The sequence below is a fragment of the Hemiscyllium ocellatum genome, chromosome 3 (assembly GCF_020745735.1).
Source record: "Hemiscyllium ocellatum isolate sHemOce1 chromosome 3, sHemOce1.pat.X.cur, whole genome shotgun sequence".
Taxonomy (NCBI): Eukaryota; Metazoa; Chordata; class Chondrichthyes; order Orectolobiformes; family Hemiscylliidae; genus Hemiscyllium; species Hemiscyllium ocellatum.
Genome location: NC_083403.1, coordinates 101,674,807 through 101,701,491, shown reverse-complemented (window position 1 = coordinate 101,701,491; position 26,685 = coordinate 101,674,807). Strand labels below are relative to the sequence as shown.

General features: G+C 43.8%; 1 protein-coding gene across 1 annotated transcript in view; it reads right to left on the bottom strand.

The window, feature by feature from the left end:
* The window catches only part of col21a1 (collagen, type XXI, alpha 1), a 457,104-nt gene that overhangs the window by 269,100 nt on the left and 161,319 nt on the right, over positions 1–26,685 (bottom strand). Inside the window, exons 11-12 of the mRNA XM_060854885.1 lie at positions 18,127–18,180; positions 17,980–18,033 (exon numbers count right to left, since the gene is read on the bottom strand). Of these exons, the coding sequence (XP_060710868.1) occupies positions 17,980–18,033; positions 18,127–18,180 (108 nt within the window). The remainder of the gene's footprint in view (positions 1–17,979; positions 18,034–18,126; positions 18,181–26,685) is intronic.

The window sequence follows — 26,685 nt, the reverse complement described above, 5'->3', positions numbered from 1 at the left end:
GTGGCCAGTGGTGTAATTGGTGAGATTTGATAATTAGGAGATGCCTTAACACTAGGGTTAGGTCATTAAATTTATGCGCCACTTCATCTAGGCAGTCACATCCACATGCATTCACTGTCAACTCAGCAATTGTCTCAAAGGCTTCCTGATCTCTGAAAGAAGAGAATCTCCTGCAGCATTGGGTCTAACACAGCAATTGAAAACCCGAGGGAGTTCTCTGATTATTGCAGTGTCTACTGTAGGTTATAGTGTCGTAGAGTCATAGAACTGCACAGCATGGAAACAGCCTCTTTGGTTCAACAGATTCTTGCAGACCAGATATCCTAAATTAATCTAATTTCATTGCCAGCATCTGGCCCATATCCCTCTAAACCCTTCTTATTCATATATCCATCCAAATGGCTTTTAAACATTGCAATTGTACCAGCCTCCACTACTTCCTCTAGCAGCTTATTCCACACACCTCCCTCTGTGAAAAAGTTGCCCCTTAGCTACCTTTTAAATCTTTCCCCTCTCACCATAAACCTATGCGTTCCAGTTTTGGACATCCTCATCCCTGGGAAAAAAAAACTTTGCCTATTTACCCTATTCATGCACCTCATGATTTTATAAATGCCTATAAGGTCACCCCCTCATCCTCCATCACAGCAAAGAAAATAGCCCTAATCTATTCGGTCTCTCGCTGTAGCCCAAATCCTCCAACCCTGACAACATCCTTCTAAATTTTTTCTGGACCGTTTCAAATTTCACAACATCTCTCCTCAAGCAGGGAGACAAGAATTGCATGTAGTATTCCGAAAGTGACCTAACCAATGTCCTATACAGCTGCAACATGACCTCGCAACTCCTATACACAATGCATTGACCAATGAAGACAAGCATTCCAAATGCCTTCTTCACTACCCTATCTACCTGCGACTCTATTTTCAAGGAACTTTGAACCTGCATTCCAAGGTCTCTTTACTCAGCAACACTCCACAGAACCTCTCCATTAACAGTAGAAGTCCTGCCCTGATTTGCCCTTCCAAAATGTAGCATCTCACATTTATTTAAATTAAACTCCATCTGCCACTCCTTGGGCTATTGGTCCATCCGATCAAAGTCCTGTTGTCCTCTGAGGTAATTGTTCTTCACTGTCCACTACACCTCCAATATTGGTGTCATCTGCAAATTTACTAACAATACCACCTTATGTTCGCATCCAAATCATTTATATAAATGATGAAAATCAGTGGGCTCAGCACCAATCATTGTTCCACATCACTGGTTATAGGCCTCCGTCTGAAAAGCAACCCTCCACCACCAACCTCTGTCTTCTACCTTCCAGCTACTTCTGTATCCAAATGGCCAGTTCTTCCTGTATTTCATGTGATCTAACCTTGCCAACAAGTCTACCATATGAACCTTGTCGAAAGACTTACTGAAGTTCATATAGATCACGCACACCACTCTGCCCTCATCAATCATCTTTGTTACTTCTTCAAACAACTCAATCAAGTCAGTGAGACATGATTCCTGTGCACAAAGCTATTCCTAATAAATCCTTGCCTTCACAATACATGTAATTCCTGTTCCTCAGGATCTCCTCCAACAACGTTCCCACCACTGATGACAGGCTCACCAGTCTATAGTTCTCTGGTTTTTCCTTATCACCATTCTTAAATAGTGGCACCATGTTCGCCAATGTTCAGTCTTCTGGCACTTCACCTGTGGCTGTTGATGATATAAATATCTAAGCAAGGAGCCCAGCAATCACTCTGCCAGCTTCCCACAGAATTCTAGGGTACATCTGATCAAGCCCCGGGGATTTATCCACCTTTATGTGTTTTAAAGCTTCATGAAAGTCTTCAAGAATAGATAGGTGGTGGCCCAGTGGTATTATCACAGGGTTATTAATCCAGAGACCAGTTAATGTTCTGGGGAACCCAGATTCAAATGTCCACCATAGTAGATGGTGAAATTTGAACTCAATAATATAAGAATCTGGGACTAAGAATCTAAGGATGATCATGAAACCATTGCTGATCGTTAGGAAAAACCTATCTGGTTCACTAATGCATTTTAGGGAAGGAAATTTGCCACCTTTACCTGGTCTGGCCTAGATGTGACTCCAGATCCACACCAATGCTGTTGAATCTCAATTGCCCTCTGGGCGATTAGGAATGGATGATAAATACTGGTATGGCTAGTGACATCGATGTCCCATGAATGAAAAAGATAAAATTCCAAATAGTTTCAGTGCCTGCTGAAACCAGAATGCACCTTTCTTTTAAGAGGTAAAAGTTGGCTTTAAATATAGGCTAACTTTCAATGTTGCTAAACTTACATTAACCTGAGCCTCTTGTCTAGTTGTGCAGCTATGAGGTTACATGACATTATCATGGAATAGGAGAAAGTGAGGACTGCAGATGCTGAAGATCAGAGCTGAAAATGTGTTGCTGGAAAAGCACAGCAGGTCAGGCAGCATCCGAGGAGCAGGAGAATCGACGTTTCGGGCATGAGCCCTTCTTCAGGAAGGCTCATTCCTGAAGAAGGGCTCATGCCCAAAATGTCGATTCTCCTGCTCCTTGGATGCTGCCTGACCTGCTGTGCTTTTCCAGCAACACATTTTCAGCTCATTATCATGGAATAAGCAGGCAGTATGAGGTTTGCTTGCTATCTTTATCACTTTGACTGGACCTGTTAGGATAATCTCACATGCCCAAATTCAGCAATTATTTAATTCAGCCCCATCTGAGTCAAAGCATAAGATGACTTATTTAAAAACGTATATTATCATGTTTTTGCTAAAGAGAACATATTGCATTTTTTTTCACAGTTAGCAAATGCCTTTCTGTGCAAAACATAATTTCCAATTAGATGGTTGTGTATAAAAGATAGTTTCCCTCCAAAAATACTGTTTTCTTATTTCAAGTGTGCTGTAAGGTGTTTCCCAGACATGTAAAATATAACAAAGAAACGTCAAGAGCCACAATTTTATGGAAGAGGTAATGCTATTGATGAGCACCTTAGAATGTGGATCAGGTGTATTTGTTCAGAATAACATCATTGTTACCTTGTTGGTGACTTTTGTTTCCTATGAATGCTATTCCTTGATTAGTGAATTTATCTCATTCACCTTATCAATCAAATACATGTTAGATGTTTACTACTGTTGTCAAAAATCAATAAATTTTGCAAATGAAGATAGTTGAAGAGAATCAATTAGTCATCTATTCCATTGCATTGTATGTGAATAGCAAAGTGAGAAGACACTTTGATTTTATATTCTCAATGTACAGGAGGTTGAGGGTAGTGCGGTCAGGAATAGGTTAACAAGGTCGCGAAAGGGCACTGGCAATCATGATGTTGAGTTGAAATGTGTGTGCGTTAGTGCCAAGAGCATCCGGAATAAGGTGGGTGAACTTGCAGCATGATGGGTTGGTACCTTGGATCTTGATATTCTGGCCATTTCAGAGACATACCTAGAGGAAGGACAGGAACAGTTGTTGCAGATTCCAGGATTTATATGTTTCGGCAAGAACAGAGATGATGGTAAAAGAGGAGGGGATGTGGCATTGTTAATCAAGGGTAGTATTACAACAACTGAGGCAACGTATGAGGACTCATCCATTGAGGTGGTTTAGGCTGAGGTTAGAAACAAGAAAGAAGAGGTCACCCTGTTGGGAGTTTTCTAGAGGCCTTCGAATTGTGATGTAGAGGTAAGGATAGCAAAGATGATTCTCGATAGGAGCGAAAGTAACAGGGTAGTTGTTATGTGGGACTTTAACTTCCCCAATATTGACTGGGAATACTATAGTTCAAGTAGTTTAGATGGGTCAGTTTTTGTTCAATGCATGCAGGAGGGTTTTCTGAGACAGAATATAGACAGGCCAACAAGGGGAGATGCCATATTGGATTTGGTACTGGGGAATGAGCCCAACCAGGTGACAGATTTGGAGGTGGGTGAGCACTTTAGTGACAGTGACCATAATTCGGTTATGTTTACAATTGAAATGGACAGGGATAGGTATAAACTGCAGGGAAAGAGGTATAATTGAGTGAAAGTCAATTATGATGCAAGATTTAGGATGCATAGGATGGGGAAGGAAACTGCAGAGCATGGACAGACTTGAAATGTGGAGGTTATTCAAGGGAGAGCTACTGCGGGTCCTTGATAAGTATATACTTATCAGGGAGGGAGATAGTTGTCAAGAGAGGGAGACATGGTTTACTAAAGAAGTTGAAGCTCTTGTCAAGAGGAAGAAAAAGGCTTATGTGAGGATGAGGCATGAAGGCTGTTAGGGGGCTTGAGAGTTATAAGTTGGCCAGAAAAGATTTAAACAGAGAGCTAAGAAGAGCCAGGAGAGGACTTGAGCAGTTATTGGCAGATATGATCAAGGAAAACCATAAGGCCTCCTATAGATATATCAGGAATAAAAGAATGACTAGAGTAAGATTAGGTGAAAGTGAGGACTGCAGATGCTGGAGATTAAAGTCAAGAGTGTGGTGCTGGAAAAGTACAGCAGGTCAGGCAGCATCTGAGGAGCAGGAAGATCAATGTTTTGGGCAAAAGCCCTTCATCAAGAATGAGGCTGGAAGCCTCAGGGGTGGAGAGATCAATGGGAGGGGGGTGATGCTAGGGGGGAAGGTGGCTGAGAGTGCAATAGGTGGGTAAAGGTGATAGGTCGGAGGGGAGGGTGGATTGGATAGGTGGGAAGAAAGATGGACAGATGGGACAGGTCATGAGGGTGGTGCTGAGCTGGAAGGTTGGAACTGGGATAAGGTGGGAGGAGGGGGAATGAGGAAACTGCTGAAATAAACATTGATGCCATGGGTTTGGAGGATCCCGAGGCGAAAGATGAGGCATTCTTCCTCCAGGTGTCGTGTGGTAAGGGAGTGGTGATGGAGGAGGCCAGGCCTCCTCAGCAGAGTGTGATGGGAAGTTGAAGTGTTCGGCCATAGGGCAGTGGGGTTGGTGGGTGCAGGTGTCCGGAGATGTTCTTTGAAGCGCTCTGCGAGTAGGTGTCCTATCTCCCCAGTGTAGAGGAGACTGCATCGGGAGCAACGGATACAGTAAATTTAGGGCCTTGGACAGAGGTGAGGCAGGAGGTGTGGGCAAAGGTTTTGCAATTCCTGCGGTGGCAAGGGAAGTTGGGGGGGGGGGGGGGGATGTCCTGACGAGGTAGTAGCGGAGGGAATGGTCTTTACGGAATGTGGATGGGGTGGGGAGGAAAATATATCTCTAGTGATGGCGTCCGTTTGTAGGTGGCAGAAATGGTGGAGGATGATACGATGTAAACAAAGGTTGATGGGGTGAAGGTAAGGACCAGGGGGCTCTGTCCTTGTTGCAGTCGGAGGGTGAGAGGGTGGAGGTGTGGGGAGTGGATGAGATGCGCTAGAGGGCATAATTAACCACATGGGAGGTGGAATTGTGGTCTTTAAAGAAGGAGGCCATCTGGTGTTCTGTGGTGGAACTGGTTCTCCTGGGAGCAGCTGAGGTGGAGACAGAAGAATTGGGAACAAGGGATAGCTTTTTTGCAGGAGGCAAGGTGGGAGGAGGTGTAATCCAGGTAGCTGTGGGAGTCGATGGGTTTGTAGAAAATGCCAGTGTTGAGTCGGTCACCATTGATGAAGATGGAAAGGTCTAGGAAGGGGAGGGAGATGTCAGAGATAGTCCAGGTGAATTTAAGGTCAGGATGGATTTCTGTGGTGGAACTGGTTCTCCTGGGAGCAGATGCAGCAGAGGCGGAGGAATTGGGAATAAGAGTAAAATTAAGGCCAATCAAAGTTAGTAGTGGAAAGTTATCTGTGGAATCTAAGGACGTAGGGGAAGCATTGAATTAATCCTTTACGTCAGTATTCACATTGGAAAAGGGTAATGTTAGTGAGAATACAAAGATACAGGTTACAAGATTAGATGGGATTAAGGTTGACAAAGAGGAGGTTTTAGCAATTTTGGAAGATCTGAAAATAGATAAGACCCCTGGGCCAGATGGGATTTATCCTCGGATTCTCTGGGAAGCCAGGGAGAAGATTGTAGAGCCTTTGGCTTTGGTCTTTATGCCATCATTGTTGATAGGAGTAATGCCAGAAGACTGGAGGATAGCAAATGTTGTTCCCTTGTTTAAGAAGGGGAGTCGGGACAACCCTGGTAATTATAGACCAGTCAGCCTTACTTGAGTTGCAGGTAAGGTGTTGGAAAAGATCATAACGATAGGATTTATACTCATCTGGAAAGGAATAATTTGATTAGAGATAATCAACACAGTTTTGAGAAGGGTAGGTCATACCTCACTAACCTGATTGAATTCTTGAAGAAGATGACAAAACAGATGGATGAAGATAAAGCAGTTGATGTGGTACATATGGACTTCAGTAAGGCGTACCAGCAGTAGGCTGATGCGCAAAATACGGAGTTTCAGGATTGAAGGTGATTTAACGGTTTGGATCAGAAATTGGCTAGCCAAAAGAAGACAGAGTGTGGTGGTTGATGGGAAATGTTCATCCTGGAGCTTAATTACCAGGGGTGTGTCTCAATGATCTTTTTTGGGGACATCTCTGTTTGTCATCTTTATAAATAATCTGGATGTGGGAGTAGAAGGATGAGTTAGTAGTTTGCGGATGACACTAAGATAGGCAGAGTTGTGGATAGTGCCGAAAAACTTTGCTGTTTTTGAATTCATGTATCGCTGGACATCAGAGTGCATCTGGGAAAATTAACAAACAGTGAATTTCACAACTGATCTTGGAGGAACCTGTTTGGTGAAGTTCACAACACAGAATCAGATAAGTTAATCGTTATTTTAAATCTGTCCAATAGTAAGGCTGCAGTAATGAGTACAGTGGGTTATTTCTTGATTATATGTTTTTTGGAGATAAGTCTCTTGATTAAACTTAAAATATAAGCCATTACTATTAATTTAACCTGATGCAGTGTTTTGTAGAGGAATAATATGGTGTTACTTTCTGGGTCTGTAGATTATGAAGGAGCAAAAATGGGCTTTACAGTGAGATGTACTTCTTGTCAGATGTGGGAGTTTAAAGTGAGTTTAAGGGTTACTGTGGATTATATGTGTGGAGTTTGCACGTTCTCCCCGTGTCTGCGTGGGTTTCCTCCGGGTGCTCCGGTTTCCTCCCACAGTCCAAAGATGTGCGGGTCAGGTGAATTGGCCATGCTAAATTGCCCGTAGTGTTAGGTAAGGGGTAAATGTAGGGGTATGGGTGGGTTGCGCTTCGGCGGGTCGGTGTGGACTTGTTGGGCCGAAGGGCCTGTTTCCACACTGTAAGTAATCTAATCTAATCATATCTGCCATAAATGCTGTTGGATGCGAATCTTATCAGATCGAATGGATCGGTTGGAGAGACAGTTAGAAGCGATGAAGAATTTACAACAGCAACAGTATGTGATGGATGGCAGGTATAGGAAGGGGGGCAAGTCTCAGATACAGTCACATAGATGGGTTAACTCCAGGAAGGGTAAGAGAGGTAGACACCTAGGGCAGGAGTCTTTTGTGGATATATCCATTTCAAACATGCATGCTGTTTTGGAAAATGTAGGGGGTGATGGATTCTCAGGGGAACGTAGCACGAACAGCCAAGTTTCTGGTATTGAGACTGGCTCTAATGCAACGAGGGAACGTCCGCTTCCTAGAGATCACTTGTGTTAGGGGATTCTGTAGTCCGAGGAACAGACAGATGTTTCTGTGGCCAGCAGAGAAATAGCAGAATGGTGTGTTGTTTCCCTGATGCCAGGATCACGGATATTTCAGAGAGGGTGCAGAATGTTCTCACGGGGGAGAGGGGCCAGCAAGAGGTCATTGTCCACATTGGAGCCAACGATATAGGAAGGGAAAAGGTTGAGATTTTGAAGGGAGATTACAGGGAGTTAGGTAGAAATTTTAAAAGGAGATCCTCAAAGGTAGTAATATCTGGATTACTCCCACTAAGAGCTAGTGAGGGCGGAAATAGGAGGATAGAGCAGATGAATGCATGGCTGAGGAGCTGGTGTATGGGAGAAGGATTCACACTTTTGGTTCATTGGAATCTCTTTTGGGGTAGAAGTGACCTGTACAAGAAGTCAGATTGCACCTATACTGGCAGGGAAATTTGCTTGAACTGCTCAGGAGGATTTAAACTAGTAAGGTTCGGAGGGGGGGGGGGGGGACCCAGGGAGATAGTGAGGAAAGAGATCAATCTGAGGCAGGTACAGTTGAGAACAGAAATTAGTCAAACAGTCAGGCCAGGCAGGGACACGGTAGGACTAATAAATTAAACTGCATTTATTTCAATGCAAGGGGCCTAACAGGGAAGGCAGATGAACTCAGGGCATGGTTAGGAACATGGGACTGAGATATCAAAGCAATTACAGAAAAATGGCTCAGGGATGGGCAGGACTGGCAGCTTAATGTTCCAGGATACAAATGCTACAGGAAGGATAGAAAGGGAGGCAAGAGAGGAGGGGGAGTGGCATTTTTGATAAGCGATAGCATTACAGTTGTGCTGAGGGAGGATATTCCAGGAAACACATCCAGGGAAGTCATTTAGGTGGAACTGAGAAATAAGAAAGGGATGATAACCTTATTGGGATTGTATTATAGACCCCTTTAAAGTCAGAGGGAAATTGAGAAATAAACTTGTAAGGAGATCTCACCTATCTGTAAGAACAATCGGGTAGGAATGGTAGGGGATTTTAACTTTCCAAACAACGACTGGGACTGCCATAGTGTTAAAGGTTTAGATGGAGAGGAATTACTTAAGTTTGTACAAGACAATTTTCTGATTCAGTATGTGGATGTACCTACTAGAGAAGGTGCAAAACTTGACATACTCTTGGGAAATAAGGCAGGGCAGGTCACTGAGGTGTCAATGGGGGAGCACTTTGGTGCCAGCGACCATAATCCTATTCGTTTTAAAATCGTGATGGAAAAGGATAGACCAGATCTAAAAGTTGAAGTTCTAAGTTGGAGAAAGGCCAATTTTGACAGTATTAGGCAAGAACTTGATGGGTGGCACGGTTGTAAAGTGGTTAGCACTGCTGCCTCACAGCGCCAGAGACCCAGGTTCAATTCCCGCCTCAGGCGACTGACTGTGTGGAGTTTGCAAATTCTTCCCGTGTCTGCGTGGGTTTCCTCCGGGTGCTCCGGTTTCCTCCCATAGTCCAAAAATGTGCAGGTTAGGTGAATTGGCTATGCTAAATTGCCCGTAGTGTTGGGTAAATGTAGGGGAATGGGTCTGGGTCGGTTGCGCTTCGGCGGGTCGGTTTGGACTTGTTGGGCTGAAGGGCCTGTTTCCACACTGTAAGTAATCTAATCTAATCATTACTGAACTTTCGAAAGCTGATTGGAGGCAGATGTTCGCAGATAAAGGGACGGCTGGAAAATGGGAAGCCTTCAGAAATGAGATAACAAGAATCCAGAAAAAGTATATTCCTGTCAGGGTGAAAGGAAAGGTTGGTAGGTATAGGGAATGCTGGATGACTAAAGAAATTGAAGATTTGGTTAAGAAAAAGAAGAAAGCATATATCAGGTGCAGACAAGATAGATCGAGTGAATCCTTAGAAGAGTATAAAGGAAGTAGGAGTATACTTACAAGGGAAATCAGGAGGGCAAAAAGGGGACATGAGATAGCTTTGGCAAACAGAATTATGGAAAATCCAAAGGGTTTTTACAAATATATTAAGGACAAAATGGTAACTAGGGAGAGAATAGGGCCCCTCAAAGATCAGCAAGGCGGCCTTTGTGTGGAGCCACAGAAAATGGGGGAGATACTAAATGAATATTTTGCATCAGTATTTACTGTGGAAAAGGATATGGAAGATATAGACTGTAGGAAAATAGATGGTGACATCTTGAAAAATGTCTAGATTACAGAGGAGGAAGTGCCAGATGTCTTGAAACGCATAAAGGTGGATAAATCCCCAGGACCTGATCAGGTATACCGGAGAATTCTGTGGGAAGTCAGAGGAGTGATTGCTGGGCCTCTTGCTGAGATATTTGTATCATCAATGTCACAGGTGAGGTACCGGAAGACTGGAGGTTGGCAAATGTGGTGCCACTGTTTAAGAAGGGCGGTAAAGATAAGCTAGGGAACTATAGACCGGTGAGCCTGACCTCGGTGGTTGGCAACTTGTTGGAGGGAATCCTGAGGGACAGGGTGTACATGTATTTGGAAAGGCAAGGACTGATTAGGAATAGTCAACATGGCTTTGTGTGTGGGAAATCATGTCTCACAAACTTGATTGAGTTTTTTGAAGAAGTAACAAAGAGGATTGATGAGGGCAGAGCACTAGATGTGATCTATATGGACTTCAGTAAGGCGTTCAACAAGGGTCCCTATAGGAGACTGGTTAGCAAGGTTAGATCTCCAGGAATACAGGGAGAACTAGCCATTTGGATACAGAACTGGCTCAAAGCTGGAAGACAGAGGGTGGTGATGGAGGGTTGTTTTTCAGACTGGAGGCCTGTGACCAGTGGAGTGCCACAAGAATCGGTGCTGGATCCTCTACTTTTTGTCATTTACATAAATATTTGAATGTGAGCATAAGAGGTACAGTTAGTAAGTTTGCAGATGACACCAAAATTGGAGGTGTAGTTGACAGTGAAGAGGGTTACCTCAGATTACAACAGGATCTGGACCTGATGGGCCAATGGGCTGAGAAGTGGCAGATGGAGTTTAATTTAGATAAATGCGAGGTGCTGCATTTTGGGAAAGCAAATCTTAGCAGGACTCATATACTTAATGGTAAGGCCCTGGGAAGTGTTGCTGAACAAAAGAGACCTTGGAGTGCAGGTTCTTTGAAAAGGAGGTCGAGTGAAGCGATTACGCCACAGTTGAAGAGGGTGAAGACATGACTGCCCAGCTGGTTCAGTGCGCTACGTGCTTGATGTGGGAGGTCAACGACTCTGGTGTGTCTGCCTCGTACATGTGCGGAAAGTGTGTGCACATTCAGCTATTGACCGAGCATGTTGCAGCGCTGATGAAAGAACTCGAGGACCTTAGGCTCATCCGAGACAACGAGATCTTTCTGGACAAGACCTTCAGCGAGGTTATTACACCAATCATGCCAGAAGAGAGCAGAAGAGAGCGGACAATGAGGAAGGCAGAGTAGAGACAGGTGCAAGAGACCCTGGGAGAAGTACTTGTCAGGAACAAGTTGAAGCTGTTGGAAACAGTGGAAACTGCCAGTCCACGAGGCGGCCAGGTCTGCCAATCAAAAGTTGGCGCAGAGGCAGAGCGGAAGACTCGGACATCGCACAGAGCCGTGGTAATAGGGGACTCCATCGTGAGAGGAACTGACCGGGGTTTTTGTGGCAGCAGACAGGATTTAAGGATGGTGTGTTGTCTTCCTGGTGCTTGAAAGACATCGCGGACAGAGTGCAGGAAATCCTCAAGGACGAGGGTGAAGAGCCAAAGGTGGTGGTACATGTCGGCACAAATGATGTCAGGAATAAGCAGGCACATACTACAGCGGGACTTTGGAGAACTAGGAAGAAGGCTGAAAAGCAGGACGTCCAAGGTGGTTATCTCTGGTTTGCTTCCAGTTCCTCGGGCTGGTGAGGCCAGAAACAGGGAGATAATGGACTTGAACGCGTGTTTGGGGAACTGGTGCAGGAAGCAAGGATTTAAGTTCTTCAATCACTGGGGTACATTTTGTGGCAAACATAAATTCTACAAGAGAAACGGTTTGCACCTTAATAGGTTAGGGACCAGCATTCTGGCAGGCAGGCTTTCTACTGCAACACCGCTACATTTAAACTAAGTAGTGGGGGTAGGGGACAAACTGGATGTATAAAAAGGAAGTTGAAGGGAAAGTTAGAACAAGAGAAGTCAAGAAAGACAACTGTATCAATGAGGCAGAAAATTCGAAAAGGGATCATGCTGTAAGGTTGAGTGGAATAGGGTTTGATGGGAAGGGTGAGAGTAGTAACAAATTAAAAATACTGTATATGAACGCACAAAGCATTAGAAATAAGATGGATGAGCTTGAGGCTCTTTTGGAAATTGACAGATACGATATTGTGGGGATAACTGAGACGTGGCTTCAAGTGGACAGCGCCTGGGAAATGAATATTCAAGGCTACACGTGCTATCGTAAGGACAGACTGACGGGCAGAGGGAGTGGAGTGGCCTTGTTGGTAAGGGAGGTATATTCAGTCCCTTGTGCGGGGGGACATAGAGTCAGGGGATGTAGAGTCAGCGTGGATAGAGCTGCGAAATACTAAGGGTAAAAAGACCCTCTTGGGAGTCATCTACAGGCCCCCAAACAGTAGTCTGGATGTCAGATGTAAGTTGAATCAGGAGCTGAAATTGGCCTGTGGTAAAGATGTTACTACAGTTGTTATGGGGGATTTTAACATGCAGGTAGACTGGGAGAATCAGGATGGTATTGGACCTTAAGAAAGAGACTTTGTGGAGTGCCTCAGAGATGGATTCTTAGAGCAGCTGGTGCTGGAGCCGACCAGGGAGAAGGCAATTCTGGATCTAGTATTGTGTAGTGAACCAGAATTGGTCAGAGACCTCGAAGTGAAGGAGCCATTGGGAAGTAGTGACCATAATACAATAAGTTTCAATCTGCAATTTGAGAGGGAGAGGGTACAGTCAGAAGTGACAGTACTTCTGTTGAATAAAGGAAACTATGGAGCTATGAGGGAGGAGCTGGCCAAAATTCAGTGGTGCAATACCTTAGCAGGGATGACTGTGGTGGAACAATGGCGGGTATTTCTGTGTATAATGCAGAAGTTGCAGGATCAGTTCATTCCTAAAAGGAAGAAAGATCCCAGGAGGAGGCATGGGCGGCCGTGGCTGACGAGGGAAGTTAAGAAACATATGAAGTTAAAAGAGAAAAAGTATAACATAGCAAAGATAAGTAGGAAAACAGAGGACTGGGAAGCTTTTAAAGAACAACAGAGGATTACTAAGAAGGAAATACGCAGAGGAAAAATGAGGTACGAAGGTAAACTGGCCAATAATATAAAGGAGGATAGTAAAAGCTTTTTCCAAGTATGTGCAAGGCAAAAAAATGGTTAGGACTAAAATTGGGCCCTTGAAGACAGAAACAGGGGAATTTATTACAGGGAACAAAGAAATGGCAGAAGAATTAAATAGGTACTTCAGATTTGTGTTCACTGGGGAAGACACAAGCAATCTCCCTGAGGTAACAGTGACTGAAGGACCTGAACTTAAGGGAATCTGTATTTGCCAGGATTTGGTGTTGGAGAGACGGTTAGGTCTGAAGCTTGATAAGTCCCCAAGGTACTGAAGGAGGTGGCTCGGGAAATGTGGATGCGTTGGTGATGATTTTCCAGAATTCGATAGATTCGGGATCGGTACCTGAGGATTGGAGAGTGGCTAATTTTATACCACGTTTTAGGAAAGGTGGAAAAGAGAAAGCAGGAAATTATAGACCAGTTAGTCTGATCTCAGTGGTGGGAAAGATGCTGGAGTCTATTATAAAGGATGAGATTACGGCACATCTGGATAGTAGTAACAGGATAGGACAGAGTCAGCATGGATTTATGAAGGGAAAATGCTAAATTGCCCGTAGTGTTAGGTAATGGGTAAATGTAGGGGTATGGGTGGGTTGCGCTGCGGCGGGTCGGTGTGGACTTGTTGGGCCGAAGGGCCTGTTTCCACACTGTAAGTCTAATCTAAAAAATCGTGCTTGACTAATCTTCTGGAGTTTTTTGAGGATGTAACTCTGAAGATGGACGAGGGAGATCCAGTAGATGTAGTGTACCTGAACTTTCAGAAAGCTTTTGATAAAGTTCCACATAGGAGGTTAGTGAGTAAACTTAGGGCGCATGGTATTGGGGGGAAAGTACTAGATTGGATTGAAAATTAGTTGGCTGATAGGAAACAAAGGGTAGTGATAAACGGCTCCATTTTGGAATGGCAGGCAGTGACCAGTGGGGTACCGTAAGGATCCATGCTGGGACCGCAGCTTTTTACAATATATGTTAATGATATAGAAGATGGTATCAGCAATAACATTAGCAAATTTGCTGATGATAGAAAGCTGGGTGGCAGGGTGAAATGTGATGAGGATGTTAGGAGATTACAGGGTGACCTGGACAAGTTAGGTGAGTGGGCAGATGCATGGCAGATGCAGTTTAATGTGGATAAATGTATGGTTATCCACTTTGGTGGCAAGAACAGGAAGGCAGATTACTACCTCAATGGAATTAATTTAGGTAAAGGGGCAGTAGAGAGAGATCTGGGTGTTCTTGTACACCAGTCAATGAAGGCAAGCATGCAGGTAGTGAAGAAGGCTAATAGCATGCTGGCCTTCATAACAAGAGGGATTGAGTATAGAAGCAAAGAGGTGCTTCTGCAGCTGTACAGTGCCCTGGTGAGACCACACCTGGAGTACTGTGTGCAGTTCTGGTCTCCAAATTTGAGGAAAGACATTCTGGCTGTTGAGGGAGTGCAGCGTAGGTTCACAAGGTCAATTCCTGGAATGGAGGGATTACCTTACACTGAAAGACTGAAGTGACTGGGCTTGTATACCCTTGAGTTTAGAAGACTGAGAGGGGATCTGATTGAGACGTATAAGATTATGAAAGGATTGGACACTCTGGCAGCAGGAAACATGTTTCCGCTGATGGGTGAGTGCCGAACCAGAGGACACAACTTAAAAATACGGAGTAGACTATTTAGGACAGAGATGAGGAGAAACTTCTTCACCCAGAGAGTGGTGGCTGTGTGGAATGCTCTGCCCCAGAGGACAGCGGAGGCCCAGTCTCTGGATTCATTTAAGAAAGAGTTGGATAGAGCTCTCAAAGATAGTGGAATCAAGGGTTATGGAGATAAGGCAGGGAGCGGATACTGATTAGGAATGATCAGCCATGATCATATTGAATGGCGGTGCAGGCTCGAAGGGTTGAATGGCCTACTCCTGCACCTATTGTCTATTGTTCATAGTTCCTTGAAATTGGAGTTGGAGGTAGATACGATAGTGAAAAAGGCATTTGGTCAGAGTGTTGAGTCCTTTATTGGTCAGAGTACTGAGTACAGGAGTTGGGAGGTCATGTTGTGGCTGTACAGGACAATGGTTAGGCCACTGTTCGAATATTGCGTGCAATTTTGGTCTCCTTCCTATCGGAAATATATTGTGAAACTTGTAAGGGTTCAGAAAAGATTTACAAGGATGTTGCCAGATTTGGAGGATTTGAGCTATAGGGAGAGGCTGAACAGGCTGGGGCTGTTTTCCCTGGAGCGTTGGAGGCTGAGGGGTGACCTTATAGATGTTTACAAAATTATGAGGGGCATGGATAGGATAAATAGACAAAGTCTTTTCCCTGGGGTGGGGGAGTCCAGAACTAAAGGGCATAGGTTTAGAGTGAGAGGGGAAAGATATAAAAGAGACTTAAGGGGCAACATTTTCACACAGAGGGTGGTACAAACCAGACATCCCACTCAGATCCATAGTATCACTACCAGGGACACCAGCATACAAACTGGCCAAAGAACTACAACAAAAACTGAAACATCTAGTCAGCGGATCCAAACACTCCATACAATCAACACAGGAATTCTTGGACGTCATCAGGAATACACACATAGACAAAGAAGAAACCATGGTATCATTCGACGTGACGGCACTGTTCACTTCAATTGACAAAACCCTAGCCAGAGAAACAATAGCCAACCTACTGGACATACATAACAGAACACAGGAGGCCGAACCTATCAACAAGGACGGCATACTTAAACTACTGGACCTGTGCCTCACCACACACTTTACATTCAACAATCAGATATACGAACAAATCAACGGAACACCCATGGGATCACCAATCTCGGGACTCATAGCAGAGGCAGTTATGCAAAGGTTAGAACATACAGCCCTACCACAAATCCAACCCAAACTCTGGATCAGATATGTTGATGACACCTTTGTAATCATCAAAAACACAGATATAGAAAAAACACACCGAATCATCAACGCCACACTCACAGGAATCCGATTCACACGAGAAGAGGAAAAGGATAGCCAACTCCCATTCCTTGACGTGTTAGTAGAGAGAACACCCAACGGAGAATTCACCACAAGGGTACACAGGAAACCAACACACACAGACCAAGTCTTAAACTATGAAAGTAACCACCCCAACACACACAAACGAAGCTGCATCAGGACACTATTCAAAAGGGCCACAACACACTGCAGTACACCAGAACTGCGAAAAGAGGAAGAGGAACATCTATACAGGGTATTCGCCAAAAACGGACACCCACGCAACTTTATCACCAGATGCCTAAGAGATAGACCGAGGAACGAGGACATGCCACAACCAAAAGGACTAGCCACTCTACCATACGTCAGGAGCGTCTCAGAACTGACAGCCAGACTACTGCGACCCTTAGGACTCATAACAGCACACAAGCCAACATCCACGCTCAGACAACAACTCACTAGAACAAAGGACCCAATACCCAGCATGAGCCAAACTAACGTAGTTTACAAAATACCATGCAAGGACTGCACAAAACACCATATAGGACAAACAGGAAGACAGCTAACAATCCGCATCCATGAACATCAGCTAGCCACAAAACGACACGACCAGCTATCTCTAGTAGCCATACACTCAGACAACCAGCAACATGAATTTGACTGGGAAAGCACCACTATCATAGGACAAGCCAGACAGAGAACAGCCAGAGAATTCCTAGAAGCATGGCATTCATCCCCAAACTCCATCAACAGACACATTGACCTGGACCCCATATACAAACCACTGCAGCTGAAACTGACACCCGGAAGCGGCAAGAACATCCATCAACAGACACATCGACCTGGACCCCATATACAAATCACTGCAGCTGAAACTGACACCCGGAAGCGGCAAGAACAAACCAATATAAATACCGGAAGAAACATCAAAGCAGCGCTTCACACGAGGCTCCAATAGCACTGATGATGTTCCCTAGCCAGGGAACGAAACGTTTGCAGCAAAAACTTCCAGCTCGGCGAGCAGAACCACAACAACGGATACCCGAGCTACAAATCTTCAATCAGATTTTAAGCAAAGTACTGTGCTAATGGTAAAATTCTTGGCAGTGTAGATGAACAGAGATCTCGGCGTCCTGGTGCATAAATCCCTGAAAGTTGCCACCCGGGTTGATAGGATTAAGAAGGCATTTGGTGTGTTGGCATTTAGTGGTAGGGGGATTGAGTTTTGGAGCCACAAGGTCTTGCTTCAGCCGTACCAGACATTGATAAGGCCACACCTAGAGTATTGCATGCAATTCTGGTCACTGCATCATTGGAAGGATGTGGAAGCTTTGGAAAGGGTTCAGTGGAGATTTACTAGGATGGAAGGAAGGTCTTATGAGGAAAGGCTAAGGGAATTGAGGATGTTTTCATTGAAAGAAGAAGATTGAGAAGTGACTTACTCGAGATAAGATAATCTGACCGTTAGATAGGGTGGACAATGAGAGCCTTTTTCCTCAGATGGTGAAAGCTAACACAAGGAGACATAGCTTTAAATTGAGGGGTGATAGATTTAGGACAGATATTAGGGGTGGTTTTTTCACTCGGAGAATAGAAGGGGCATGGAACGACCTGCCTGCAACAATAATAAACTTGCCGACATTAAGGGCATTTAAATTGGCATTGAACATAATATGGATAATAATGGAATGGTGTAGGTTAGATAGGCATCAGGTTATTTTCACAGATTGGCGCAACATCAAGGGCCTGTACTGCAATGTAATGTTCTAAATTCTATGTTCTATGCTTAGAACTGAAATCCAATGTCAACTTTACAGAAATAATGAGACCACAGGATTAGGTAAATCCTGACTTTGTGCAATAAAATAAAATAGAGGATAATGTATTGATAGCTCATTTTACACCTTTCCTGAATTTCATGATCAGAAATGGAACTGCTGTCATCATATAAAGTCATGGTCTATCTGATGCGAGCATGATTTTATAGATTTGCCTTGTTGCTTAAAAGAAAGTAAGTTCATTTTCATTAAACTGGTTCCTACCGGAACACCAGGGATCCCTTGCTCGCCCTTGTATCCATGAAGCCCACGCAATCCCTACCAAAGGTAATTATTAAAATTAGCGAAGAAAACTGAGTTGCAAAGTTAACATCAACTATGCTACATGATTTACTAAAGGATAATTATTACCTGGATACCTTGGGGTCCTGGTATGCCTGGGCTTCCAGGCAATCCTGGAATTCCCTGTGAAATAATATTAATACTTTTAATTTAGAAAGCAAAATTCAGCAATATCTATGAACTGATATTTCATTCAAATACAATAACACATGATGTATTTTAGAGGTGACAGATTCAATGTACAAAATGAGGGAAGATACCAATGTTTTACACATTTGTGAGACTAAAACTTTGTGTGTGAGCTTGGCTCAGTGAGTATCACGGTTGCTTCTGATTTATAAGTTCAGAAACTTGATTGTACACAAAATTGATACTGCAAGGGATGCGGCAAAGGCAACTGATTGGAAGGTCTCTAAGTTGGTGACAAAGAAGTTCATATGCTTCTCAAATTCACTGACAAAAATTCCACTTGACATAGTTCGCCCGTTCAGTTAAACTATTGTTCTCTCTTTATGTTACTTACACTTCTGCCTATCTTTGTGTCAGCATCAGTATATGTAACATCTAATTGAAGCTCCAACATAGGATCATGATGGAACAACTAGGGGCAACCAGCTAATTAGAATACCCAAGTATTATCATGCTTCTGTTGCATGCTTTGCGAACAATTTTGTTTGGTATTAGTTTTCAGAGAGGATAATTCTGATAATTTTGTAAGACATTCGTATGTTTCAAATAAATGTGTAGTCCTGTAGAATTAATAGTTGTAAAATTTAATTACCCAGACTTTTGTTTCTGGAATTAAATAATAATTTTCCTCCACTTAATAACACGTTTAATGCATTATGAGTTTATTATGTTTGAGAGTAAAAATACAGCAAAATATTTATAAGCTTATGAACATTTATATTCCATGAGCTCTCATTAATTTTGATTAGTTCATCTGTGGTGACAAGTGAAAATATATGGAGTAGAACTGTAAAAAGTCCTGGGGGATTTTGAGCTGCCCAAGTATTCAGTGGAGTAAAAAATTTGTGATCTACTGTCAGTGGAATAGTACTTGAAAAAAGAAACATTCACAATTATTCAATATGGGGTCCAGCAAGATAAGTGCAGTTAGATGCTATTTCCACATTGTAGCAAAGACAGAAATCTGACTAAAGAGATTATAAAGTGAAGTTCCAGAAAGATGAGCATGAATTTGGGAGGTGACAAGTTCAGGCACTTTGGAGATTAAAGGAAAATTATAGATGAACAAGTAGTTTGTGAGGATGGTGTGGGTCAAGGATTGTTTTTTTGATGGAGATTAAAAGGAGAAAGGAATAATACTTGAAAAAAGGAACAGTCACAATTAGTCAATATGGGGACCAGCAAAGAAAGTTCTTTGGGAGTTACATTTAGGAATAGAGTTGAGAGAACAGGTGATGGTCTAATGGATATGATAAACTTGGAGTAGGGAAAGATGTGTTTTCAGCATGAGGGCACAGGGGAGTTTTCGAGGACGTTTGACTTTGTAGATGAGTAGAAAAAAGGGATGCGGCAAAGGCAACTGATTGGAAGGTCTCTAAGTTGGTGACAAAGAAGTTCATATGCTTCTCAAATTAATTAATGTAGGTGGAAATGGAAGATGCAGGAAAGAGGGTTTAAGAAGAGTTTCTCTTGTATTGAAAAGAAAGTAAGGGTTGTTTTTGTACTCCAGGATGACCCTGGTATGATGTGGCGTTTTGGCAGGCCTGAACAGAATCCAATAATGTTTTACATGGACCAGTTACATCTGACATTAAATGGCTAGAAACATGGGAACAGGACGAAACTAAATGGGGTTTCAAGCCTGTCATGCAATGCAATGAGATGCTGGCTAATCTGTGAACTAATTCTTCATACTCCCTGTGCCGCAAAGACCTTAATAGCTTTAGGTAGCAATGATCCATCAATCTCAGTGTTTGAGTTAATAACACATCTCGCAATGAAGTTCTGAACTGCTTCCAGCTTTTGCACGAAGAAATATTTCCTAATTTTATTACAGTCATAGAGATGTACAGCACGGAAACAGACCCTTTGGTCCAACTCGTCCATGCCGACCAGATGTCCCAACCCAATCTAGTCCCACATGCCAACACCCCGCCCATATCCCTCCAAACCCTTCCTATTCATATACCCATCCAGATGCCTTTTAAATGTTGCAATTGTACCAGCCTCCACCACTTACTCTGGCAGCTCATTCCATATACGTACCACCCTCTGTTTGAAAAAGTTGCCCCTTATGTCTTTTTTATACCTTTCCCCTCTCACCCTAAATCTATGCCCTCTTGTTCTGGACTCCCCCACCCCAGGGAAAAGACTTTGTCTATTTATCCTATCCATGCCCCTCATAATTTTGTAAACCTCTATAAGGTTCAGCCCTCAGCTTCTGGCGCTCCAGGGGAAAAACCCCAACCTGTTCAGCCTCTCCCTATCGCTCAAATCCTCCAACCCTGGCAACATCCTTGTAAATCTTTTCTGAACCCTTTCAAATTTCACAACAACTTTCCCATCGGAAGAAGACCAAACATACACGCAAAATTCCAACAGTGGCCTAACCAACGTCCTGTCCAGGTGCAACATGATCTTTGAGGGACATACTTTCCAGAACTATTCGATGTTTAACCAAGGCTTTGTACAGTTGCAATATGGCTGCCAATCCCCTATAATCTTTTAGATATAAAGACAAGCAAGCCTCAGCAGTTTTGATCATTTTCTGTACTTGTACATGATATTTTATTGACCTGTGCACCTGTACCCCAACTTTCTTTAGACCTGCACTACTTCTAGCTTATCAGCAGTTAAAAGATACCCTGTTCTTTATTCATCCAACGGATGGCCTCACATTCACTGACAAAAATTCCACTTGACATAGTTCGCCCGTTCAGTTAAACTATTGTTCTCTCTTTATGTTACTTACACTTCTGCCTATCTTTGTGTCAGCATCAGTATATGTAACATCTAATTGAAGCTCCAACATAGAATCATGATGGAACAACTAGGGGCAACCAGCTAATTAGAATACCCAAGTATTATCATGCTTCTGTTTCCATGAGTTCACTTTAGCTAACAAGTCTGTTGTGAAATATTTTAATAAATGCCTTCTGTATGGTATGTTCAGAGAAACAATATCCAAAGATATTCCCTGAACAATATATTCAGCTCTTCAAAAATCCAATCATATTCAATCTACTTCAGCTATTTTCACACAGAGGGCAGTGCGTGTATGGAATGTGCTGCCAGAGGATGTGGTGGAGGCTGGTACAATTACAACATTTAAAAGGCATTTGAATGGGTACATGAATATGAAGGGTGTAGAGGGATATGGGCCAGGTGCTGGCAAATGGGCCTAGGTTAGGTTAGAATGTCTGATCAGCATGGACGAGTTGAACCGAAGGGTCTGTTTCCATGCTGTACATCTCTATGACTCTACTGCCCTTGATGTTTTGAATTATTCAATCAAGTAACCCTTAAGGAAAAATTTTCCCATTTCAGTTAGTGTTTTGTTGAGTGAGATTCACAGCAAACTGAGCCATGGCTCAAAGTGACTTTTCTCAAGCAATGTTCCACTCTTCATTTCATTAATAATATAACTGAGCTGTTAGGTACATTTCTCACAGGTCTGAAAGTCCAGAGATTAAATGACCAGAGATGTAGAAATGCTTGCCACTGCCCACACCTCCTGGAAATCATGCTGATTCCCTAGTTAAAGCCAGACACACCATTTCAAATGATGCAAGCCAGGTATTGTTTGTGTCACTGTGGTACTCACAGTACATTATCACTGAGGACATGGCACAGCAGAAAGCTCACTTTAAAATTCACAGATAGGGACCTGGAGATCTTGATGGAAAATGTATCCATGATGAGGACTGCCCTTTTTGCTGCAGACTGCTACACAGATCATGTCACCAGGCTAAACCAGTCTGGACCCAAATTGCAACCTAGGTCAGTGATGTGTACTGGTGGAGTGGGACATCCAGCAATGATTTTCTGCACTCCATCAGAATGAATGCTGTCATCAACTTTCTGCTACCTCTGTGTGATCTGAGAAAGCAGTGTGAAGCAGACACAGGTTGGCAGTCTCCAAGTAAATGCAAAGTGAGTTCATGATTTTAAAAAACCAGGCTAATAGCCATATGTTGAATCTTGTGCAGATGAAGGAAATGCATATATGTACATGCATCCAAAGCAATCTGGCAGAAACATGCAAATCACAGGCGTCCTTGAGATTCAAAGTAAATTGTTGAAAGGCTGAAGTTATTTCTGAGTTTGTCTAAGAGCAGACATGGCTCACTTCTTGCCATATTTGTGTGGTTTCTGTCAGATACAATGCTTCCTCCCGTTAGTTCAAAGTTGTGGAAGTTGGGCGAAACAGCCATACTAAATTGTCCTAGAGTCAAGGAATATGCAGGCTAGGTGGATTAGCCATGGTAAATTCAGGGTTAGGGTAGGGGGGGTGGGTTGTTCTTCGGAGGATTGATGCAGACTATGTGGGCTCTGCCGTGATTCTAGGAATCCATTCTGATTTACATGTCAGGCATTTGCACTATCATGCTTCTCAGGAAGGATGAAGTGAATCAGATATGGTTCATAAATAAGATATAACAGGGTATTATTGAGATGCAAATACATGGAAATAAGGTCATCATCGCTCAATGGCAAGATTCAGGCATTGTCAGTTAAGACTTAAGGGGACTATTGGATCAAGTTTACAACATAAATTCTGATTTTTCTCATTTTCTCTATATTTTGTCACCTTTCTCGGCACTCTTGTAACACAGCAGGGAGGGGAAAAGTTCTACTTTTGACCCTCTAAATTCTATGTTTAATATAAAGGCGTGAGCTGCAGTGATCCTGAAATGAGAACAGGAAATGCTGAAAAAAATTGAAGAGGTTTTACAACACCAGTAGGAAGCAAAGTAGAAGTTCAAACAGGTATGAATGGAAGTGGCAGAAGCATGATAAACCCAAAACTAACGTTGTAAGATGTTCAATGACTTGATACCATTTTCAGCAAAGCAAATGCTACCGCTGACCTTCAGGCCAGATGTCAGAATATTCATCCTCCAGAAGATGCACCAGCTGAGAAGCCTGAGGGCATATGGTTCTCCTGAACATGGAGAGGAGTGTTTGTTCTGGCCACTTACTGACTCATCAGTATGTCTCGTGCCAGTGCTCCTAAGGACGTATATCACTGATACATACCTTACAAGAAATTGACGCAGCTTTGGCCATTAGCAGTGACGAGTCTTAGTGGTCGTTCCCCTGAAAAACATGTATGCCGTTTTGGATACTGTTGAGGGGGTATGCAGTGGGGTCCAGGTCTCTGGCACAGAGCATGTCCCTGTTGCACAGAAGGGAAGGAGGGAAAGGAGGAGAGTGTTAGACATTGGTCACTCAGTAGTTAGAGGTTCAGATAGAAGGTTTGTTGGGAACGAACGAGACTCATGGTTGGTGTGTTGCCTCCGAGGTGCCAGGGTCCGTGATGTCTCGGATCATATCTTTGGGATCCTGAAGGGAGAGGGTGACCTGCCTCAAGTCGTTGTCCACGTAGGTACCACTGACATAGGTCAAAAGCGGGATAGGGATGTAAGGCAGGATTTCAGGGAGCTAGGGTGGAAGCTGAGAGCTAGTACAAACAGAGTTGTTCTCTCTGGTTTGTTATCTGTGCCACATGGTAGCGAGGCAAGGAATAGGGAGAGATATCAGTTGAACACGTGGCTGCAAGGATGGTGCAGGAAGGAGGGTTTCAGGTTCTTGGATAATTGGGGCTCTTTCTGGGGAAGGTAGGACTTGTACAAACAGGAAGGTCTTCATTTGAACCAGAGGGGTACTCAGATCCTGGGTGGGAAATTTGCTGGTGCTATTTGGGTGGGTTTAAACTAGCTCAGCAGAGGGATGGGAACCAGAGGTGTAGTTGCAGTGCACAGGAGGATGAGAGTAGAAGGACAGGGACAGGAGTTCAGGGTCACAGTGATGTGCTGGCAGACAGCAAACTGGTTTGAAGTGTGTCTACTTCAATGCCAGAAGTATCCGAAATAAGGTAGGCGAGCCTGCAGCATGGATAGGTACTTGGGCCTTCGATGTTGTGGCCATTTCAGAGACCTGGTTAGAACAGGGTGAGGAATGGATGTTGCAGGTTCCAGGGTTTAGACCTTTCACTAAGAACAGGCAAGGTGGTAAAAGAGGGGGAGGTGTGGCCTTGTTACTCAAGAATAGTATAACAGTGGCTGAGAGAACTTTTGATGAGGACTCGTCAGTGTGGGCTGAGGTTAGAAACAGGAGAGGAGAGGTCACACTGCTTGGAGGTTTTTATAGGCCTCCGCAAATTTCCAAGGAGGTGGAAGAGAGGATTGGCAAAATTATTCTGGGTAGGAGTGACAGGAACAGGGTGGTCATTATGGGAGCTTAACTTCCCCAACATCGACTGGAAATGCTATAAAGCTAGTACTTCGGATGGATCAGTTTTTGTCCAATGTGTACAGGAGGGTTTGCTGACACAGTATGTCGAAGGGCTGACAAGAGGGGAGGCCACACTGGATCTGGTGCTTGGTAATGAACCAGGCCAGGTGTTTGATTTGGTTGTAGGTGAGCACTTTGGAGAAAGTGAGCATAATTCAGTCATGTTTAGTTTAGCGATGGAAAGGGATAGGTACATGTCACAGGTGAAGAGTTATCGATGGGGCAAGGGCAATTATAATGCTATTAGGCAAGAATTACGACGCATAGAATGGGGTAGCAAAATGCAGGGGATGCAGACAATGGAAATATGGAGCTGGTTTAAGGAACAAATATTGTGTGTACTTGATAGGTATGTCCCTGTCAGGCAGGGAGGAAGTGATAAGGTAAGAGAACCGTGGTTTATTACAGAAATTGCATCTCTTGTTTAGAAGAAGAAGGAAGCTTATGTGTTGATGAGGCAAGATGGTACAGATGGGGCGATGGAGAGTTACAGATCAGTGAGTAAAGATTTCAAGAGAGAGTTAAAAAGGACAAAGAGAGGACACGAGCAGTCTTTAGCAAATGGAATGAAGGAGAACCCTAAAACTTTTTATAGGTATGTGAGGAATAAAAGGATGATTAGGGTAGGAATAGGGCCAGTCAAAGACAGAAGTGGGAAGTTGAGTGTGGAACCTGTGGAGATCGGAGAGGTGCTAAACAAACATTTCTCATCGGATTTCACTCAGGAAAAGGAGAATATTGTAGAGAAGAATAAGGTATGAGACATTAGACTAGAAAGGAGAGGGTTAGTTACGAACAGGTGTTATCAATTCTAGAAGTAGTGAAAATAGACAAGTCCCTGGGCCGGATGGGATTTATCTGAGGATTCTCTGGGAAGCTAGGGAGGAGATAGCAGAGTCTTTGGCTTTGATATTTGAGTCGTCGTGTCTACAGGTTTAGTACCAGAGGACTGGAGGATTGCATATGTTGTGCCCTTGTTCAAGAAGGGCAGTAGAGATGATCCAGGTAATTATAGACCAATGAGCCTTACTTCTGTTGGAGGAAAGGTTTTGGAAAGAATTATGAGAGTTAAGAGTTATAATCATCTAGCAAGCAACCACTTGATTTCAGTTATTCAATATGGTTTCGTCAAGGGCAGGTAGAGTCTCACAAACCTCATTGAGTTTTTTGAGAAGGTGACCAAGCATGTAGATGAGGGTAGAGCAGTTGACATGGTATACATGGACTTCATTAAAGCCTTTGATAAGGTTCCATGTGGTAGGCTGTTGGAGAAAATGCAGAGGCATGGAATTGAGGGGGATTTAGCAGTTTGGATTAGATAAAAACAATGACTGCAGATGTTGGAAACCAGATTCTGGATTAGTGATGCTGGAAAAGCACAGCAGTTCAGGCAGCATCCGAGGAGCAGTAAAATCGCCGTTTCGGGCAAAAGCCCTTCATCAGGATTAAAGGCAGAGTGCCTGAAGGGTGGAGAGATAAATGAGAGGAAGGTGGGGGGGAGAAAGTAGTATAGAGTACAATAGGTGAGTGGGGGAGGGGATGAAGGTGATAGGTCAGGGAGGAGGGTGGAGTGGATAGGTGGAAAAGAAGATAGGCAGGTAGGACAAGTCCTGGGGACAGTGCTGAGCTGGAAGTTTGGAACTGGGGTGAGGTGGGGGAAGGGGAAATGAGGAATGTTGAAATCCACATTGATGCCCTGGGGTTGAAATGTTCCAAGGCGGAAGATGAGGCGTTCTTCCTCCAGGCGTCGGGTGGTGAGGGAACAGTGGTGAAGGAGGCCAAGGACCTCCATGTCCTCGGCAGAGTGGGAGGGGGAGTTGAAATGTTGGGCCACAGGGCGGTGTGGTTGATTGGTGCTGGTGTCCCAGAGATGTTCCCTAAAGTGCTCCGCTAGGAAGCGTCCAGTCTCCCCAATGTAGAGGAGACCGCATCGGGAGCAACGGATACAATAAATGATATTAGTGGATGTGCAGGTAAAACTTTGATGGATGTGGAAGGCTCCTTTAGGGCCTTGGATGGAGGTGAGGGAGGAGGTGTGGGCACAGGTTTTGCAATTCCTGCAGTGGCGGGGAAGGTGCCAGGACGGGAGGGTGGGATGGAAGGGGGCGTGGACCTGACCAGGTAGTCACGGAGGGAATGGTC